This window comes from Bubalus kerabau, chromosome 6, assembly GCF_029407905.1.
Source record: "Bubalus kerabau isolate K-KA32 ecotype Philippines breed swamp buffalo chromosome 6, PCC_UOA_SB_1v2, whole genome shotgun sequence".
Lineage (NCBI taxonomy): Eukaryota > Metazoa > Chordata > Mammalia > Artiodactyla > Bovidae > Bubalus > Bubalus kerabau.
The window spans coordinates 78,662,551-78,685,033 of record NC_073629.1 but is presented as its reverse complement, the minus strand read 5'-3'; the positions used below and the strand labels follow the sequence as shown (position 1 = coordinate 78,685,033).

At 41.0% G+C, this 22,483-nt stretch overlaps 1 protein-coding gene across 1 annotated transcript in view; it reads right to left on the bottom strand.

The window, feature by feature from the left end:
* SLC35D1 (solute carrier family 35 member D1) overlaps nucleotides 1–20,923 on the bottom strand; it is a 47,235-nt gene extending 26,312 nt beyond the window's left edge. The window contains exons 1-8 of the mRNA XM_055585529.1: nucleotides 20,612–20,923; nucleotides 19,769–19,802; nucleotides 19,585–19,671; nucleotides 18,819–18,886; nucleotides 17,209–17,280; nucleotides 16,573–16,641; nucleotides 14,317–14,419; nucleotides 10,626–10,718 (exon numbers count right to left, since the gene is read on the bottom strand). Of these exons, the coding sequence (XP_055441504.1) occupies nucleotides 10,626–10,718; nucleotides 14,317–14,419; nucleotides 16,573–16,641; nucleotides 17,209–17,280; nucleotides 18,819–18,886; nucleotides 19,585–19,671; nucleotides 19,769–19,802; nucleotides 20,612–20,814 (729 nt within the window). The 5' untranslated portion in view covers nucleotides 20,815–20,923. The remainder of the gene's footprint in view (nucleotides 1–10,625; nucleotides 10,719–14,316; nucleotides 14,420–16,572; nucleotides 16,642–17,208; nucleotides 17,281–18,818; nucleotides 18,887–19,584; nucleotides 19,672–19,768; nucleotides 19,803–20,611) is intronic.
* Nucleotides 20,924–22,483: the final 1,560 nt, after the last annotated feature.

The following is a 22,483-nucleotide window of genomic DNA, read 5'->3' as shown; positions in this document are numbered from 1 at the left end:
AACACTGGAGTGGGTTGCCATTTCCTTCTCCAGTGCATAAAAGTGAAAAGTGAAAGGGAAGTCGCTCAATCGTGTCTGACTCTTAGCAACCCCATGGACTGCGGCCCACCAGGGTCCTCCGTCCACGGGATTTTCCAGGCAAGAGTACTGGAGTGGGGTGCCACTGCCTTCTCCACTACCTATGCTACAAATATAGAAAACTGCTCCATCTATCTATCCCTTGTGAGAATCAGTTGAGAGAATAAAATACAGACACTTTAAATGTATACATAATTTACATTCAGAGAGAATATTCACTTTAACTTCTACCACTGTTATCTCTCAGTGATAGATGTGCAAGCAAATTTTTCTTCTCTTGAAGACAGAAAATAAAGAAGGCACAGTGAGAATGTACTTTGTTATTCAGGAAAAAAAAAACTTTAAAACAAAACGTCTGCCTCTAGAAAACACTGATAAAGAGCTATTGCGAAGAAAATGACTTGCTTGGTCATTCTTTGTGATACAGAAGTAGATGGGCTCTCTGCCACAAGGCTGGCAATCTTCAATCCTGGCTGACTGGGGGTATGATTACAGATTGAACATACAAAGATGCTTTCTAAGGTTTTTGTCCTGTTTTGAACAGTCTCTGGCTCTACAGGTGCTGATAGTATAATATAAAACAAACCACAGGAATGAAAAGAATTCTGTGGCGTAAGTTTAACTCAGATGACCATTATATTTACTACTGCGGGCAAGAATCCCTTAGAAGAAATGGAGAAGCCATCACAGTCAACAAGAGTCCGAAATGCAGTACTTGGATGCAATCTCAAAAATGACAGAATGATCTGCTTGCTTCCAAGGCAAACCATTCAATATCACAGTATCCAAGTCTATGCCCCAACCAGTAATGCTGAAGAAGCTGATGTTGAATGATTCTATGAAGACCTAAAAGACCTTCTAGAACTAACACCCAAAAAAGATGTCCCTTTCATTACAGAGGACTGGAATGCAAACATAGGAAGTCAAGAGATACCTGGAGTAACAGGCAAATTTGGCCTTGGAGTACAGAATGAAGCAGGGCAAAGGCTAATAGATTTTTGCCAAGAGAACCCTGGTCATAGCAAACACCCTCTTCCAATAACACAAGAGAATACTACACATGGACATCACCAGATGGTCAATACCGAAATCAGACGGATTATATTCTTTGCAGCCAAAGATAGAGAAGCTCTACACTCAGCAAACATAAGACCAGGAGCTGACTGTGGCTCAGATCATGAACTCCTTATTGCCAAATTCAGACTAAATTGAAGAAAGTAGGGGAAACCACTAGACCATTCAGGTATGACCTAAATCAAATCCCTCATGATGATACAGTGGAAGGGAGAAATAGATTCAAAGGATTAGGTCTGATTGACAGAGTGCCTAAAGAACTACGGATGGAGGTTTGTGACACTGTACAGGAGGCAATGATGAAGACCATCCCCAAGAAAAAGAAATACAAAAAGGCAAAATGGTTGTCTGAGAAAGGCTTACAAATAACTGTGAAAAGAAGAGAAGCGAAAGGCAAAGGAGAAAAGGAAAGATATACCCATTTGAATGCAGAGTTCGAAGGAATAGCAAGGAGAGATAAGAAAGCCTTCCTCAGTAATCAATACAAAGAAATAGAGGAAAACAAAAGAATGGGAAACACTAGCGATCTCTTTAAGAAAATTAGAGATACCTATTTTTTGGGGCTCCAAAATCACTGCAGATGGTGATTGCAGCCATGAAATTAAAAGATGCTTACTCCTTGGAAGGAAAGTTATGACCAACCTAGATAGCATATTAAAAAGCAGAGACATTACTTTACCAACAAAGGTCCATCCAGCCAAAACTTCTGAACGGTGGTATTGGAGAAGACTTTTGAGAGTCCCTTGAACAGCAAGAAGATCCAACCAGTCCATCCTAAAGGAAATCAGTCCTGAATATTCATTGGAAGGACTGATGCTGAAGCTGAAATTCCAATACTTTGGCCACCTGATGTGAAGAACTGACTCATTTGAAAAGACCCTGATGCTGGGAAAGATTGAAGGCCAGAGTAGAAGGGGATGACAGAGGATGAGATGGCTGGATGGCATCACTGACTCAATGGACATGAGTTTGAGTAAGCTCTGGGAGTTGGTGATGGACAGGTAAGCCTGGCATGCTGCAGTCCATGGGGTCGCAGAGTCGAACATGATTGAGTGACTGAACTGAACTGAATGAAGATAATGGCAACATCCTTCAAAAGGTCCCAAGCATGCACTGATGCACTCTGTGCCCCCAACCCTGCAGCAGGCCATTGCCAACCCATGCCTCCACTGGAGACTCCTGATTACTCACAGGCAAGTCTGGGCCAGTCTCTTGTGGGGTCACTGATCCTTTCTCCTGGGTCCTGGTGCACACATGGTTTTTTTTTATGCCCTCCAAGAGTCTATTTTCCCAGTCTTGTGGCACTGGAGCAGTGGCTGCACAGCGCTGGAGCGACTTTGAGGAGATACCCCACATCCAAGGGCAAAGGAGAAGCCCCAACAAGACGGCAGGAGGGGTAAAACTGTCTTTAGAATCAAACCCCATACCTGCCAGAGACACTCAGAGGACTCAAACAAACCTTGTACACACCAGGACCCAGAGACCCCACAGAGACTGAGACAGAACTCTGTTTGAGTGTCCCCTGGGAGGTATGGGTCAGCAGTGGATGGATACATGGGCAAGGGGCTCTGGGTGCATTAGATCTGGGTATGGCATACACCCTCTTGGAGGAGGTCGCCATTAACCCCATCATAGAGAAAGATCTAGTCATTTGTAAATAAAGAATAACTGATCCAATCCACTCATATTATGTTTGAGAATACCAAGGCCCAGAAAAGCAGAAGGGCCCTGTCTCTATATGGGAAAGAACACTTCAGGGTTTGAGAATCAGTCTATAATGGTTCACAGAGTGACCCAGAAAAGATTAATAACCCTGGACAGGCTAAAGCAACAGCCTAATAATTCTTCATTATTTAGTAGCAATGCTTAGTAAGAGATACCTCCCGGTAGATAATTTGTGCAGGAACTTTTCCTGTAAAACTCATCTGAGCCATGTAATGTAACCAGTGACAGAATGAAGACATTATACAGGGTGCAAGTGCCTACAGTGCCGGCCTTGTGAGAGCTACAGCAAAGGGTCTGTTCTCCCACCCCTACGTGAGAACACCTAACAGGGTGTGCAGCCAGCAAGCCAGGCTCCAGCTCCCGACGCTCTGAATCGCTGGCTTTGTGCTGCACACATTCCCTTTAGGAGGCAGTGACTAACAAGTTGAAACGCAGTCTTTTCAATCTGACACTTCAGAAAGCCATTAGTTAACTGGTGCTTGCTCCACCTTTATCAATGTTAACTAGATATCTTCCGTTAAAAGAAAAGCTGGCTTTACCACAGTTTTTGGTTTTGTTTTTTTCTAAGGAGTATGTTTTAAAGTTAGAAGATTTGTGTTTAGAAAAACTAAATGCTGAATATATTGGTTCCTTGGTTTCTGGTAAGCCCAGGACTTCGAGAACTTAAACTTTTTGAAAAATTACACCACACACACACACACACGCACACGGTTTCTCAGAACACTTTGCCAAGGACAAGTATTACGTGCTCACTGGGATGAGTTGTACAACTGGATCTTACCTTTCACTTTTATAGAAATTTAGTTATTTTCTTCACTGGCTTTCAATTTTTCCTTAAAAGCTGTGCCAGCCCCATCAACTGCTCTGTGTAACTCCTGCCTCCCTGGGGTGCTGACCTTTCAGAGCCCTCTTATTGGATTCTTGCTTCAACAGAGGGAAGTCTTCCCTCCTCTCCCTACTAAGGTTAACAGTGGGATTTTCAGAAAAATAATTTGGATCTGATTTTGCTTCAGTTTGAATCCTGGGTCAGGAGTCTGAAACTCTGAAACAGTGAAAGCAAGTTAATTTGCCCCACTTCCCCCAGTGATTTTAAAGTTTAGAATTCATCACTGGATAGCCATTATTTACAGGAAAAAACTTTATCTTTTTTTATGTTCCTTTTATAAAATGCAGTTTAAATAAATTCATACAGTTCTACAATCAGAAAAAAAAAAAAGTAATGAAGTCTCCATTGCATTTCTGTTCTACACTTTCCTGTTTTCTCTCTCACAAGCAAACTGGTGATTACTTTATTAGTTTCATGTATATTCTTCCATAGTCTCTTTACTTAAACAGTAAGTAAATTAAATGAATGTGTACATATATTTTTATTTTTTCCTTTGTATTTTATTCTAAAGCTAGTATACCAGATGCACTATTTTACACCGCACTTTTTCATTTAATAATTTATCTTGGCAATCTTTTCATTCAATTGAGATCTTCCAAATAAAATAGCCCTAGGTCAGGAAAGCCATAAGTCCAATAGATGAGAGCAGTTTATTAGCATAGCTTATTAGGAGTCAGGGAGCAACTGGGCTCATGCCAGCTGTCAGGAACAGCAGCTCAGTCTCCATACTGGTGTGCCTTCTACTCCTCAGACATACTGTCTCAGCCCTGAAAAAGCCCTACCTACAGAACCCATCAACTTAGTGGATCCAGCCTACTCAGTTACCACGTGACAGAGCAGGCCGAGAGAGCAGACAGGACTTACCCAGCGCCAGATAGTGCTCATAAACAGACCTGGAAGTTGCTGGTCTTTTGCATTCTGGCCCCAACTTCTCTCAGCTGTACCACTTATGTCACAAACTTTTAGGGATGTGTCGTTATCGACATAATAAATTTCAAATTCCTGTGCCTAGCACTGGTTCCAACTTAGAAAGAAGTGGGGTGTGGTGTGGCAGGAAGAGGGAGACACTAACTGTAGAGTCAGGAAATCTGGGATCTAGTCCAGAGCCCTCTTTGGGCCCCAGTTCCCTCATCTGTGAGATAAGGGGCTGAAACCACATGCTCTCCAAAGGCTCTCTGCTAAAGGCTCCAAAGTCCTTGACTTACACCTTCTAACCACACTGAAGATTCTGGTCCTTGGGGCTGGCTGTGCCTGTGCTCAAGTTGTCAATTCCACCTGGAATGTACCTTTTGTTTCTCTGCCTCTACATCTTTCAAGGCCCACTCTGACTTCTCCTGATATTTACCTCTTCAGAAAACGTCCCCTGTGAACAAGCTCCTACGTCAGCCCTTAGAATACTTGGCCTAGACTACCCCTTCTAAAGAGCCACACCAACTGGTCACTGAGTCCATACATTCAGTGCCTGCTCAAACAAAGCTTATAAAGATACCTTCCCTAATCATCTTATCCAAAATAGTACTTCCCTAATCACTCTCTTCCTTATCTCTCTTTATAGCTCTTACTATATAATTTATGTTTAGTCTATCTTATACCATTGGAATGTAAGCTCCTTTGAAGCAAAGGCATGTGTTTTTAACTTAGAACAGCACCTGACATATAAGAAGCACTCAATAGGTATTTGCTGAATGAAATAATTATTTGTAAACAATTAACAACAAAGCCAAGTTGCAGAGACTCCACTTCTAATATTAATCTGAGATATTTCTTCCATTTAATAGCTTGTTCTGTATGCAGAGTCCCGAACAGGGGAAAGGGTCAGTCAGGGAGTCAGCAAATGGCTTTGGGAGATAGATGTGGTCAGGCAAATAGCAAGAGATCTCCTTGGAGTCAGAAAGACTGGTTTTAGGGAATTCCCTGGTGGTCCAGCAGTTAGGACTCTGTGCTTCCACTTCAGGGGACCCAGGTTTGATCCCTGGTCAGGAAACTAAAATCCCTCAAGTTTCATGGTATGGCCAAACAAACAAACAAAAAAGGCAGAGTGGTTTTAGTACTAAACTCTGTCATCAGGTAACCTCAAGCATGTCTTTAACCTCTATAAACCAGATGAACAACCTACCACACAGGTACACAAAGAAGATTAGGGAAAATGATTAACATGGAAGCACCTTATCAGGTACACAGCACCATATCCTACAGGTGAAGTATTACTTGAACACCAGAAGTAGACTGAAACTGTTAATATGGAACAGTTCTATTTAAAGCTAAACTGTCACATCAGAAAGTGTCCACTCTTTAAAAAAATACATGCACATACATGAATGTTTGTCCACTTATACATACATATATTTTGAAGGGGAAACCCAACCTAAAAGACACACACAGAACATGAACTGGACTTAACAGAAAACACTTACTTGAAATCCTGCCACATATTCTACTCTGTAATGTGAACCCTTTTGCCAGAACTTCAGACAAGCAGTCCTCTGACTACGAAACTGAACCTTTCAGGGGAAGGAATCAACTGCAACCTCTGGCAGGATACCATGAGCCTCTAGGACGTGTTAGGGCATCTATGGCCCCCCACCCCCCCACCCCCCCGCCAGTGCTTCTGTGCTGGTCAATAAAAGCAAACCATTCAACCACTTCTGTAAGTTGTACCTCTAATGATGACACTCAAAGAACAGGTCAGTGTTACTTGTTGCAGCTGGTGGATCAGAAAACCAAGCCCTACCTTCTCTAATAAGCCAAGCTTGGTATTTCACCCACACCTGCTTCCTCCTGCAATACTTACAGTACTGACTGATTGGCACACACTTTGGTGCTGGATCTTACACCACCTCTATAGCATGTCAAATGTCTTCCTTGAGTGGCAAAGACTGTGTTGTATTTGTCACATATTCCCAAGAGAACTTAGCACAGGCCTTTCTCAGCACGAGAAATATGCTCAGAAATACTGAACTGACTGAATCCCAACTGAATTTGAAATTGTAGCAGTAAGCACACAAAAATTTAGAAACAAAGGAACTTAGAGACAAACTCAGAATTCTTGGAGGTCCTAAGTGCCGAATTTAATTCAAAACCTACCAAACAGTACCGATTATTCATATCATTTGTATTTTCATTTCTGTTTGTAGGCAAATTTCCATAAGACAGGCATTCCCTCTCCAGCAAGGAGGTAGAATTGATCCACTTCCATTTTCCAACCCACAATGCCCCCAACAGTTCTCCCACAGAACCTATAACACAGATGACTCTGCTGCTGACAGGTCTGCTCCCCAAGACAACTAAACGATCCCCAGAGGCAAGAATACCACCTAGTTCATCTTTCTTTCATGTCACCTGAGCCCAGAGACACATAACAGCACTTATTAACTACCCAAGAATGTTAAGAAAAAGAACATGAGATTTTAAGCCTGCCAGCCAGTAGATCCATCTGTACTCCAATCAAGATTGACAGGAGAAATATCAAGAACCTCAGATATGCAGATGACACCACCCTTATGGCAGAAAGTAAAGACCTAAAGAGCCTCTTGATGAAAGTGAAAGAGGAGAATGAAAAAGTTGGCTTAAAGCTCAACACTCAGAAAACGAAGATCATGGCGTCTGGTCCCATCACTTCATGGCAAATAGATGGGGAAACAGCGGAAACAGTGTCAGACTTCATTTTTTTGGGCTCCAAAATCACGCAGATGGTGACTGCAGCCATGAAATTAAAAGACGCTTACTTTTTATGTTATGACCAACCTAGACAGCATATTCAAAAGCAGAGACATTACTTTGCCAACAAAGGTCCATCTAGTCAAGGCTATGGTTTTTCCAGTGGTCGTGTATGGATGTGAGAGTTGGACTGTGAAGAAAGCTGAGCGCCAAAGAATTGATGCTTTTGAACTGTGGTGTTGGAGAGGGAGACCAGTCCTGGGTGTTCTTTGGAAGGAATGATGCTAAAGCTGAAACTCCAATACTTTGGCCGCCTCATGAGAAGACTCATTGGAAAAGACTCTGATGCTGGGAGGGATTGGGGGCAAGAGGAGAAGGGGACAACAGAGGATGAGATGGCTGGATGGCATCACTGACTCGATGGACATGAGTTTGAGTAAACTCCAGGAGTTGGTGATGGACAGGGAGGCCTGGCGTGCTGCAATTCATAGGGTCGCAAAGAGTCGGACACGACTGAACAACTAAACTGAACTGAACTGAAATATTTTATAAGAATCATATTAATTGATAATAAGAATGAGGATGAACAAACACGTGAAACCCAAAAACACTGATGGGATTGATCACAAAGCAACTGAGTTCAGTCTCTTAATTAGTTTATCATCCCAACTTGAAAGCATTTTGATACATTCTGTCATTCTTTAAAAACATTATTCTTTCAAAAAAACCTTTCGTGACCTTTGCTTGGCATTTTTATTAAGAAAAACAAAAAGATTACTCAAATTCCACTCCTCTGCCTTAAAAAAGTCATGTCCGACTCTTTGCGACTCCATGGACTGTAGCCTGCCAGGCTCCTCAGTCCACGGGATTTTCCAGGCAAGAATACTGGAGTGGGTTGTCATTTCCTTCTCCAGAGGATCTTCCCGACCCAGGGATTGAATCCTGGTCTCCCGCATTGTAGGCAGACACTTGACCATCTGAGCCACCAGGGAAGCTTTAAAAAAGAAGAGTAAAATCTAAATCTCATCCCAATATAGGTGGCAAAGTCATTTTTTCCACTATAAGTAAACACTTATATTGAAGCATTTAAAATTGAAAGTATGTTAGTGAACTTCAAAACATGCACGGATTTTGCTACAACCTGGCAGGTAACTTCTAGTTAAATGATCATCACTCTGGAATGAAGAAATATCTCCTTCAGTCAATTTTTTCAAGTAGCTACAAGCTACTAGTCAAAGTTTCAAATTAATGAAAATTACATTTTTTGCCAAGTCTGTAAAATACCTAACCACATTAATTCTTCCAACTTTCTCATGTACAAATTGGCCTGAAGATTTGGAACACCTGTGCTGCCATGAGGTATCGAGTTATTTTACATTACATTCTTGCCCCAAAGCTAAAGGGTGGAGGGTGCTTCTGCTCAAGTTAGCTAGAGGTAGGCAGAGCACTGAAGAGACCACGGTCCCTGCAGTCAGGCTTGGGTTTAAGTCCTGACTCTACTACCCCGCTGACAGTATGATGCTGGGCAAGTTATTCAGTCTCTCTGAACCTCTATTTCCACAGTAATAAAATAGGGTTCTTTCAGGGACTTCCCCGGTGGTCCAGTGGCTAAGACTCTGAGCTCCCAATGCAAGGGACCTGGGCTTGATTTCTGGTCAGGGAATTAGATCCCACATGCAGCAACTAAAGATCCTGCATGCCATAACAGTGAATAGCCCACGTGCTGTGACTAAGACCCAATGCAGCCAAATAAATAAAATAAAAATAAATTTTAATTAAAAAAAAAATACAGGGTTAATTCAAACTTCCTATAGCTGTTATGGGGTCCATAAAGTGAAAGTTGCTCAATCTTGTCCAACTCTTTGTGACCCCATGGACTATACAGTGTCTGGAATTCTCCAGGCCAGAATACTGGAGTGGGTTAACCTTTCCCTTCTCCAGGAGATCTTTCCAAACCAGGGATCAAATCCAGGGCTCTTGGATTGCAGGCGGATTCTTTACCAGCTGAGCCACAAGGGAAGCCCAAGAATACTGGAGTGGGTAGCCTATCCCTTCTCCAGGGGATCTTCCCGACCCAGGAATTGAACTGGGGTCTCTTGCATTGCAGGTGGATTTTTTACCAACTAAGTGATCAGGGAATCCTTGGGGACCATATTACATTATATATACATAAAGTGAGTAGCACATAACAGGAACTCAATAAATGTTAATTTCTTTCCCACTTTTTTCAGAACCACAAAAAAACTTATTCAACACTCTATTCATTAAAACATTTACATATTGACAGTTCTATACCAATTTTATGAGAAAGAGCTCTTGATTTAAAAAAAAAAAGCTTTATAAGCAGTCACTCTTCTCCTACCGCTGATTTTTTTTAACAGCCTAACTATTTCCAAAAACCTTTGCTTTACTTTGGTTCTGACTGATCTGTGGAATTTGTCACTGTCATTAGAATAAATAATCAACACATTTATTCTGAAGAAACTACTAGCCAGGGGAATCATTACAAGGAATTTTGGTACAGAAATCCTTGGCAGAATTCTAGATTTCCATTAAGTTCTCAAAATTTTGTGAATTCTAACAAAATGTTACCAATTTGTATCCTATGAATATGCATTTGTTTCAGTGAAAAATTCTTGTCTGGATTTAGTTTGTTATGTTATTCTGGATTTAGCTAGACATTTGCAGAAAATGAGTTAACTACTATATTAGTTGCTATTTATGTGGTTAAGTCACCACTGGGCTAAATTATCTCCTGAGGGGAAAAAACAGTCTGGGATTTAAGCCAGCATAACAACTGTCACCAAAACTGAGCTTCTGGAGATGCCAAGCATTTTGTTTAGGTCTGATGAATTCTACTACTTCTGGATTTTTTGTTATCCAAGGATAGTCTGCTACTATTCCTACTCTGTAGTTCAGCAGAAATGTAAAAGTTCCCTTCCTCTAACCTTCTGGCACGTAAGAGAAGGACGATAGACGGCATGCACTATTTTTATGTTGACAGCCGGAGCTATTTTAAGCTATTTTAGTACTATCCAAAAAGGTTAGCATGACATTAGCAAGCTAAAAAGTAAATTCTTGGTTTTTGGTCACTTAGTAAGAACATTACTTTTTAACAACCGAACTGTCTACCTTTTGGTCATACAAATAAAAATAAAATTCCAAAACATAAGGCATGATTGAAGCCATAATTAGAAAGTCTTACCTTTTGGGCATCTCCCGTAAAATATGCAATGGCCAGGGTGGGCAGAATCATGAACAGTGCATTGTAATAGAGCAGACCATATTTTCCCAGCTCCTAGGAGAGTAAAAAACTAGGTGGTTCATTTGGTTCCAGCTGATAGATGGAGACAACCCTGAACAGAACACCACCCCCATTATACACACACACCACAATATACATAGCGCATTAAGTCAGAAGTTTTGCAAACACTAACAAATAACCTAAGCTTTCAAAAAAAAAGCAAACTTACAAGATTTTTAGTTTATTTGACATAAGTTCCTTGAGTACTTAAAATCAGAGAAATAAAAATGATATCAAGTGGCTGTCTCAAAACAGCAAGGAGAAAGAACAAAAAACATACATCTCTATAGAGACATGTCCTTGGAGCCCTTCCCTTTCCAAAACTTAATCAAAAGTCCCCAGGTAAGTCCTAGGCTGTTTCAGAAACATAGCAGTGAGATCTGAGAGAGAAGAAAGGCCAGATCCACACACAGACTCACACCTAGAACAACACAGACAGATACAACTTCCCAGTATTTCTGAAGTTATTTCTGAAAATGTACATGGGAAGTATAATGAAGATTAAGATTACTCCAAAAAGAAAAAAAAAGGAAAGAAAAAGATTACCATTACCCTACAATTCCCAAAACATGGTATGCCTAGTTGTGCCCTCAGCTACTTGGGAGCCAAAAAGGACTGCACACATCTTCAAACACAGGGAACCTATGAGAACTCTGGGTCTACCTGTGATTCACACAGTTCTGGGACATTCAGCAGGAAGCCGTCACCTGAAAAAGCAGTCCTAGAGTTTAGGGGATAAAGGAGTAGTGAGGATAGGGCCATAATATCTGCCTAACTTCTGTGATTGGAAAGATCACCAACTGATATGAAAAGTCAAACTACCTTCTCAAAAGCAGATTTTTTTTCTTCAGTGATTTAAAAAAAATTTTTTTTATTTTATATTGGCATATAGTTGATTAACAATGTTGTGTTAGTTTCAAGTGTACAGCAAAGTCATTCAGTTATACACATACATGTTATATCTATTCTTTTTCAAATTCTTTTCCCACTTAGGTTATTACAGAATATTGAGCAGAGTTCCCTGTGCTTTATCAAAAGCAGCTTTGAAAAACTGGAAAACAAAGATGCAACAATAGAAAACTAGTTGATTAGACTATGATATACCCATACAATGAAATATTATGCAGCCACTAAAAATGTTTAGTAACACTGACTGGTGAGGAAGGTGCTCATGAAACAGTACCAAATGAAAAATACAAATTAGAAAACATTACGTATCATCACTCTCTTAAGTTCTTCTCATAGTTAAGTGTGTACATGCATATATAAACACACACACGTTCCTACAAAAGGGTATCTACTGATACAGTGCTTCTCACTCAATGGTGGAATTAAGAGATTTATATTTTCTTCCTCTTGTTTATCTATGTTTGCTACCACTTCTATTATAAATACATGTTATTTGTATGAGTTCTTTAAAGTTGAAAATGTTTTAAATTCAATAGCTGCATTCAGGTCTGAAATACAGCGCTAAGTCCTTAGGCCATGGGATTCATGCTCAAAGGACCATGATTACAAGTAGTTCTGAAATTATAGGTAATAAAACTCCAGATTTATTAAAAGCATCTCAGACAGCAAGACAGCAAGAAAAAAGCCACAGTGGGACAAAGCAACCCGTAACATCAGGTCCCCCCTCAGCAAGAGATGTGTTATCCAGGAAGTAGAGGATGCCTACACACACACCCCATCCAGACAACTGACAAAGGCCAAACTGTTGTTTTTTTCTTTTTACTTGCTGTTTTGAATATCTTTTCTCCTGTCCTCTTAAACAGAGGACATTGACTAAAATTTAATGTAGGCCATCATCATAAACATGATTATACTGTGTTTTTACATGATGTTGCCATGTTTGAGTAGTCCACTTGACTGTTCACAGTTTTCCTGTTTCTCCTGTTATCAGCCAAACTTTTATACTGCTGGTAAGCCTATTCCTTTAGATAGGATTGTTGCTCCTAATCCATGAACTATGAAAAGCAGATTAATATGCTTAGAAGTTCTAATACAAGTAAGTCATAAGTCATTTCTGAATGAGGAACTAAAGGACATCCCTGGAAATAAATACAGAATACAGAAACCATCTTCACTTTCTTCTACATTCTAGGATGTAGTCCAGTAGTCATGTACGAGAGTTGGACAGAAGGATTGAAGCACCGAAGGATTGATGCTTTTGAACTGTGGTGTTGGAGAAGACTCTTCAGAGTCCCTTGGACTGCAAGGAGATCCAACCAGTCCATCCTAAAGGAAATCAGTCCTGAATATTCATTGGAAGGACTGATGCTGAAGCTGAAACTCCAATACTCTGGCCACTGGATGCAAAGAACTGACTCATTTGAAAAGACCCTGATGCTGGGAAAGATTGAAGGCGGGAGGAGAAGGGGACAACAGAGGATGAGTTGGTTGGATGGCATCACCGACTCAATGGACATGAGTTTGAGTAAATTCTGGGAGTTGGCGATGGACAGGGAGGCCTGGTGTGCTGTGGTCTATGGGGTCGCAAAGAGTGAGGACACGACTGAGCAACTGAACTGAACTGAGGACGTACTCTAGATTGTGCTATCACAGTAGTTACTGGCCAAAGGCAGCGATTTCAATGTAATTAGAATTACATTCAACTACGACTGCAGTTCCTCAATTAGGCCATCACCTATCAAGTGCTCAACAGCTGTGTGTGGCTAGGTGCTACCATTAACGGATTGGAAGAAATAACAGATTTCCATCATTACAGAATTGTACTGGACAGTACTGTTTTAGACAGCTAAGGCTGGTGGACTAATAAAATGTTATTATTCCTACCTATTTCCAAAGCAGCAAAAACACAGAGCAAAACTAAATCTCAAACTGCTCCCTTTTCTCTAGCTATAGTACAAAGATAAAAAATTTTAATAGTAGCCCCCATTAAAATGCAATCATCACATAGCCATCAAGGCAAATAAATGGAGAAAAAGGCATAAAAGGTATATTCACAGAGAAGGTGCTGGAAATAGATCTGTACTGTCCCTAGATCTTCTAGGTTAATTAAGAAATGATTTAAAGTATATGGGAGGATGTGCACAGGTTACACGTAAATATGATTCCATTTTATATAAGGTACTTGAGCATCCAAGGATTTTTGTAATCTCAGGGGTTCCTGGAACCGATCCCCCAAAGATACTGAGGGACAACTGTCTGTAGGACAAATATGCAAAGTCCATTCTTGTTCTGCAGCTGCTTCTAAATCACTTCTGAAATCTGCTCAAGGGCTTCCAGATACTTCTTTCTTGTCCAGGTCCCTCACCAAGTCCTCCAGGACATAGCCATGAACATTCATGACACTTTTCTCTAATGAACACTTCTTATATCACTATCCCACTCAAAGTCAATATTCACCCAGTCCCTTCCAAAAAAGCCAACAGTAAAGTCTAATTGCTAATTAGAAAATAAAGTTTCTTACATGAGCACCAAGGTCCAGGCATTTTTACCCTCAGAGATTCCCTAGTCTTTCTTATCTTTCCTAAGTATCTTCCTTTATTCTCCACTTTTTCCCTGAAGGACTGACATGACCATTCCCAGTATCAGTAAACATCTCTTAAAGAAGCATTAGATTGCTACCTACTTTTGAATCTAATTTTTGTTTTACGTAGGCACCATTTGCTGCTGTCAGGACATCATTGATCAGAATAAAAATATATCCTTCCAGATCAAATGCCAAGTCAGAGCTGAAAAATATAAACAACACTTTAATAACAACATTTAAAGAACATGCATTAAATTTTAAATAGGTCTGAACTACAATATTTCCAAGAACATATGCTTATCTACATAAGTGAATATTACACATTTTATCAGCTACTAGTATTTCCTGGTTCCAGGTTACAGTTTGCAATTTGATAATCAGTAAGGGAGGCTGCAGAAATGAAAAGCACTAATGCTTAAACACAGTCATTAGCAATAATCAACCTTGTCAGTTAATAGCACACTATTCTGAATTCAAAGTCAGGCAAGACAGAACCAACCAAATTCACCATTAAAGTACATCTGAAGCAAGCAGAAGGCATCAGAGCTCAGTTTCACAGATAAGGAAACCAAAAGGAGAATGAAGTTGTTAACATGGCATTTTTCAAAGGTTCACACAAAAGATAGGTTTATCTTGCATAGATGGCTGGGCCACTCGGTGGAATTTCTGAACTGTGGATTGCAGTTAGTTCTGAGATCACGTCACACTAGTGTCTAAGCACACAGTGTAGACGCAAATACTAAAAATAATTGCCCAGTGAGCATACTACATATAACTAGTGAGACTAGGGAAACTGAAGTTTCTTAGTATTTTGCAGAGCACCAGGCAGAAGAACTTAGTAAACTGAAGAGAATAAATGAAAATCTAAGAAGAGTATTCTATCTGCATACTTTAGCATCCTAGCTAAAACAGGGGCCTCACATTCTGTGCTTCTGCAAAGGTGCTATCTCTTTGGAGTTCAGCTACTCCATGGGACAGACTTCTGAGGAGCTCTATGCCACTGCAATGGCAGGCAGAACTACCTGATGACCCCTCCCTCTTCCAAGCAGCCTGACAACCCTGTAACTCTTCCTCCAAATTTCCTTCCCAAGTAAAAGTTTCTAATTAGATAATGCTGGCCCAGATAGCAGTCTGCCTCAGAAACTTTTTGCAGGCTAGAGTTGGCTTGGAGAAACTTCTGTGTTTGGTTCCATTTTGGATCCCACCAGCTTCAGTGGGATCCAAGATTAGCCAGGCACCTTTAAAAAGAATGGTAGGCGAGTCACACCAAATTTCTCTCCAAGAAGGCAAGATTACCTAGAGGGAAAAGCAGTCAGCTATATAACAAAATTCTAGCAACTAATTACTCTATTTTTTTTTTTTTTTAAGAATGAAATTTTACTTGGAGAGTTAGGGTGGAAGAGAATTGACTTCTATTCACCCACACACACACCTGTATTACAGGGATATGATAAAGGTCAATGAGCCAATTCAAGAAGCACACTGGAACTCCCGGATGGAAAATGTATGTCAGGTAGAATCTACAGCATCAGCAAGCCCATACATGCATGCTCTGGGCTGAGTAAAATGTTGTAGAAGACTTCTACTCATCATTTCCATTTTCTGAGTCTTTGTATATGTGCTGCCAAAGCGAGCACTAATTCTCTGAGTCTCTGGATATACATTTTCATCATTTGAAAATTAAAAGTTAAGAACAATGGAAAAAAGCTTTAATAATTTAATAGAATATCCAAGTTTTGGTATTTGTGACGCCCTAGGTGAAGCCAAATAAAGCAATTCTATTATTTATTATCCCATAAGGCAAATAATTCATGATCACTTGTCTTCTCTGCGACACTATTTTCTTCAGCAGCATGCAAAGGAAAAGAATGCCACACGGTTTATAAAAGCACACAGGCTTTGCAGTCAGGCATAGACTCAAACTCCAGGTCTGTCATTTAATAACTATATGACCTCAAGCAAGCTATGGAACTTAGATTTTCACTTCCTTAACATAAATAGGAAAATAATACCCATACGATTCGGTGTAGTTGTGAAAAACACATAAATAGTATGTGTAAAACACCAACATATTGAATGGCATATGGTATGCGCTCAATAAATAGAAGACAGCATAATAAACTCTAAATTACATGAATTTAACTTTTAAGAATCCCAAGAATCTGATTTTGCTAGCCTTAATCTTCATACAACCAAAAAGATTTAACTTTTTGAAGTCTCTGAATACTTTTTAAAGACATGGTTCTAATTTAATCTATAAAAAATTCTCTTCATTGGTAATTAATCATTTATTATCAGTAATTATTGACAAATTCTAATGCCCTCTCATAGGTTTTATACGTGCCCACATCTTACCTTGCTGCTACAAAGGCTCCAATAATCATTGCAAATACAGTCATCTTAATACCCCAAGAAAAAGTCTTCCTATAAAATAATTAAAAAATATACATGTGGCTTTAGTTATTTACAAAGACTCATTTTACAACAAAAGTAGGTTTTCTTCTAAAAAAAAACTATAAACAAATGATTCCAAGGAACTGGATATTTAAAAGATATCCAATTTGCTTCTAATGAAGCAAAAACTTATTTTCTTATATAAATAAGTATGCTTATTTCCTATTCTTATGTTATTATTATTGAGTTTACATTTTTGCACATCAGATTTCTTTAAGCAGAAAATAGTCACACACATTTGTAGAAAAACAGCATAGTCATGAACATGATTTAAAACCTATACTGATCTTCTGACTCAGCTTCACCCAGTGGCTTCAGTAGGTATAGGAATTCTTGAAAGCATATCTCACGTTCAGACAGGCTTCCATAAGGAAGTCATAAACTATCAATTCCTATAGCAAAGGAAGAAAGCTGCTTAAACTTCTCAAAAGATAAAGTAAAACAACACAAATGACTGGAATATCTTACATATGCTAGAGACCTTTTCAGGGAGCTAAAAACTTGTTAACGACTGAATATATTAGAAATTTAGCTCACTTGAGTAAAACTCCTTCAGCAAACATTGTAAACAGGATGGAGAACCTTCTCAGAACTGTAAACATTGGCAAGCTGAAAACAAACAAACAAAAAAACTTAGGTAGAATAAAATTTGATTCTCCAAAATTAGTATTTTAAAATAATGCTAACCTTTTCCATTATAAAAATTCCATGCTGATTAACCTGTCACTAAATTAAATCCTTACTTCTCTATAGAAAATATTTAAAAGTCTGAAAGGGTTGCTTTTATAAAACTACTAGAAGCGAAAAAAAACTGAACTAATTATAAATGGTAGAAAATATACATCTATTATCAAAGACTATTAACAGCCACTTTTTAATTTTACCCTGCTTATTATGTTAGACATATTCATGTTGGTCTTTGAAAGATCTTTCTTTTCTAGACTGATCTCCCTTCCAAGCCCTAACCTTCAAACAAACGGGTGATCATTTTAGCCTATAAAACATTCCTTGATTGTCCTTTTGTGGCAGTAATTCTTTCTTCCTCTAAATTCCCAGAGTATTTTGCTTGCACTAATCGAACATACAGCCTCTTGCAATATAATTATTTCTGACTCTATCATCTCACTCCAAAGTGCCTTATACTTGGCTGGCAATCAAAGATGGGGCATGCATAGATGGATGGAAATAGATGGATGGATGGATGAATGACAATGGAGGAAAAAGAGCAAGCTCTATACACAAGTAACACTCTGCAGCAGGTCTGTATTTCTTTCCAAATGGGTAATGAGATGTATGGATAAAAGGATGCCCACCCGTGATAAATATGACTTCCATGGAACCCTCCCCAGAAATATCATCGTGGTCATTCTGTCAAGTTTCTTGGGTCTGAGGAAATGAAAAAACCTTGGTCTCTGACCCTCAAGAGATCTCTCCATTCTGTTTCACAATCACCCATTACACCAGAGGTTTAACTCACGTGGCAGTGGTGAAGCCCTGGGTTTCTGTTAAATGGTTTCCCTATGTGTATATTTTTAACATCACATGTTCCTGATACATATACTCCTTAAGTGGAGAAGATAAGAATTGGGAAGTTACAGGGTAATAAGAGAGTATTGTCATAGAGTAGACTGCTATTGCTTCTTCCTAAAAGTGAAAACGCTGCCTCTACAGTCATATGACCACAGGAAAAATGTTAATGGTATTTTTATCAGGGTTCTATCAGATGTTATTTTAACTACCTCATGTTAATGAAAAACATCTAATCTTACTTGTGAAATTTGCCTAAAATATAATATTTAAAAATTGTACTAAAGAACTGAAATCTCAGAAGCCTAACATATATCCTTCACTATTATATGTCTGGAAAAATAATGAAAATCTCCCATCACAGTATTTTATAACATTTTAAAGCTTCTATCATCAAAGTGAAAGGGAAAAAAACCCCAAGCAAACAAAAAAACTGCTCTTCCTCTTCAAACTTAAAGAAATTAAACTAAAACCTTTGGTGTAATATTTATTTAGTAACAGAAGCTTTCTGGTCCTTTCTTTTTCAAGAATCAGTACCGATGTGTTAAACATTTGACATTCAAGTACAATTTTAAGAATACATTATATTAACCTCACTAGTAAAATAAAGTTATCCATACTTCAGTTTCTTTGTGCTGAACAGTCCCGTGATTTGGTTCCCAAAATATAGTAGAGGTAGTGGAAACGTCTAGAAAATTTAAAAAGGGATAACAAAACTCAATAATAAAGACAGCTAAAACAAGGTCCTTTTCAAACAGAAACAGTTTTGTTTATATGATCAAATTCTTTCCACATAAAACATAAGATTAGTTCTCACACACAATTTTGGCTCCTGTGAAGCACCCAAACAACATTACTCCTGGATAAAGAGCTCTGTGCAAAAAGAGAGAGGAAAGAATGGAGGGGAAAAAAAGAAATATGAATATGATCAAATCATATGGGACAACATCTTTGCTTTAAAGAATGATACTGTAGAGCCAACAGGTCTAATGTTAGCAGAAAAAGGAAAGGTATTTCATCTTCAGGTGGAGTCAAGCAAAGACAGACCAAAGAATAAAAAACCCAAAGAATAATGACTGAAGGATACACGAGCTAGATTAGATAGACAAATGCAGAAAATGCAATATGGTTGTAATTACAACAAGTGTTTATTAATTAAAACAGAATACAAGATCTAAGGGCTTTTTTTTTTCTTAACTTTAAAGAGACTGTGGGACTTTTTAAAAACACTTATTACTACATTCATTCTTTACCTTCTTTATACCCACTTTGGACTGGGCAATTTAAGGCTCCAATTTTTAAATATGTAAGGCACCGATGGAAAATATACATAGTGAATTCATTTCGAAAATAAAGTATTGCCTTTTTTTTTTTTTTTTTTTTTACCTTTCGAGGTACATTTCTGTCAAAGTCAGGAAACTTGACTACTCTGAGTGCCTTTCCCACCCAGAGTACTGCCACTGTGGCCACCATCTGTAAGCAGAGAACACAGATTCACTGTTCCACACATAAAGACACACTCAGACGTTCCAACGACACAAACCACGTAATGCTGAAGATTCCAACTAACCTGGCCAAGTCCAACACACAGTGAAGAGGGAAATCTACAAAAATGGTAGAGAGAAAGAAAAAAACCCACAGCGTCAGAAAAACCCGAACTCAACCTTACAAATGCAACCTTACAATGCATTTTGATACAAAACACACCAACGTCCGCCCCTTATCCAAATGACAATCAGTGAGGAAAATCACTGATGGTTGTCAGGCAACACCGCTGATTTTGTAGCTTGGGGCTGCCACTTGTCTCATCTTGTCCGTTTCTACAATTTCAGTCAATTTTCTGCAACAGATTTTTCTTGGAAGTTAAGACATACATCTTTTAAACGGTTTCGCACCTTTCTAAAAAGGTGCTTCTGCCTAGGGGTCCCAATGGGAGCATCACAATTTTAAATGGGCTTGAGGATACCTAGGTCCCCAGAGGCTCTCAGCGAATTCGGGGAACCTTGAAGCCCCGGACCGTGGCCCAGGCTGTGGAGAAGGGCGGGCATCCCTCTCCGGCTAACAGTCAGGCATGCACAGGAGTCGAAGAGTCACGAAGCAACTTCGCTTCGTCGCTCGAAGAGCGGCGTTTCCAGAGCGCTGCACTGCGGGCAGGGCAGGAGCTTACCAAACGCACGCCCCGCGGTCCCGAGCTCCGCGCTCGGAGCGGGACCCCCACGCCGGGCCGCCGTGCAAGCCGGCTCCGCCGCCCGGGCCGCGTGTCAGCCGCCTGCCCGCCCTCGCCGGCTCCCGCCCAACTTTGTTCAGCTCCAACTTTGCAGCCCAAGTCCAGGGAGCCGGCGCCCAGCCGCTGCCGCCGCCCGCTCCTTTCCTCTCCTCTCCGCGGCCTGGGCCGCCGCCGCCTCGGCCCTACCTGTAGTTGGTGAGCACGCTCTTGTTGACCACCACGATCAGGAAAGAGCTCACGCCGTAAAAGCCGGCGGCCAGCAGCTTCAGGAATACGGTCAGCGTTTCGGCCGACGCCATCCCCAGCTCCTCCTCATGTCTGTGTGTGGAGGATTTCGCGGGGGCTTCTCCTTTAACCCGGGCATGCTGACGTCTATGAACTTCCGCCATGGCTGCGGCGGCGGGGCCTGCGAGGGAAGCGGCGGGCAGCGGGCCCGAGCGGCGTGGGGGTCTGCGGCGGCAGCTCGCGGGGAGCTCGCGGGGCCGGGGCCGGTGCTCTGAACCCGCTGCGCTCCCCGCCTCGGCTCTCCGCGCGGCTGCCGCCTGTCTCCGCCCAGGGGCAGGGACGCTGGGGTTCACACGCCCGGGGACTTTGATCAGGCATTGTGCAACGCGGGGTCAGAGGGTAGGGAACGCGCCTGGCTCGGCCTGGGCAAGGGCTGGAGAGGGCTCTGGGAAGGGGCACTGGCGACCCTGAGTCCCGGACGGAGAGGGAGAGGAACCTTAAGAGAACCACTCGAGGACACCGGGGCTCCCGGCAGCACAACACACTCGCGGAAAGAAGCTCCGAATAGCGCCTGCGCGCGAGCCTGCTCCGGGTCTCTCCGCGGCCGCGTACCTGGGATGCGGAGGCTGGCGGCTGAAGGGCTGAAAGCCGTATTTTCTAGATAACTCCGGCAGGAGAAAATAAATAAATAAATAAAGACCCGCCTCCAATAGGTAACAGGTGGTCGGCTCAGTAGTTAACAAGATGTGTGTGTCTAGACTCACTTGAATGCTCTTTTGGTCTCTCTTAAAGAAGGTCCACGCCCTTAAAAAGTATCAGATATGGACCAAGAGTAAACATTCAACAGCTATTTGAGGCATTCTGCGTTGCCTCGGATTTCTTACGGTTTCTGAACCCAGAAAACACCATACAATACAGTCTTATTTGCAGATCAAGGGAGATTGTTTAAAGAAAAGTATTGCGGTATCCAAAAAGTAGAAAGATAATCAATTGGCTTGCAGATTGGTGCAAGAGCAGGGTGTTAAGAGCTGAGTTCCTATTCTAGGTTTCCTAGAAATGCCCCCTCACTAGCTGTGTACTCTTGGGTCAGTGAGTTGACCTCCCTGAGCCTGCATCGCCTCATCTCTGGATATAAAGCTGCTGCTACTGCTAAGTCACTTCAGTCGTGATGGCTCTGCCATCCCTGGGATTCTCCAGGCAAGAACACTGGAGTGGGTTGCCATTTCCTTCTCCAATGCATGAAAGTGAAAAGTGAAAGGGAAGTTGCTCAGTCGTGTCTGACTCTTCGCGACCCCAGGGACTGAAGGCTACCAGGCTCCTCCGTCCGTGGGATTTTCCAGGCAAGAGTACTGGAGTGGGTTGCCATTGCCTTCTCCAGATATAAAGCTAGTTTTCAGTAAATGGTAGACATTGTATATAAGAGAAACAAATCATTATTGAACTGTGGTGTTGGAGAAGACTCTTGAGAGTCCCTTGGACTGCAAGGAGATCCAACCAGTCTATTCTCAAGGAGATCAGCCCTGGGATTTCTTTGGAAGGAATGATGCTAAAGCTGAAACTCCAGTACTTTGGCCACCTCATGCGAAGAGTTGACTCATTGGAAAACACTCTGATGCTGGGAGGGATTGGGGGCAGGAGGAGAAGGGGACGACAGAGGATGAGATGGCTGGATGGCATCACTGACTCTATGGACATGAGTCTGAGTGAACTCCGGGAGTTGGTGATGGACAGGGAGGCCTGGCATGCTGTGGTTCATGGGGTTGCAAAGAGTCGGACACGACTGAGCAACTGAACTGAACTGAAGCAAAGAAATGACATACCTAACTTTAATGT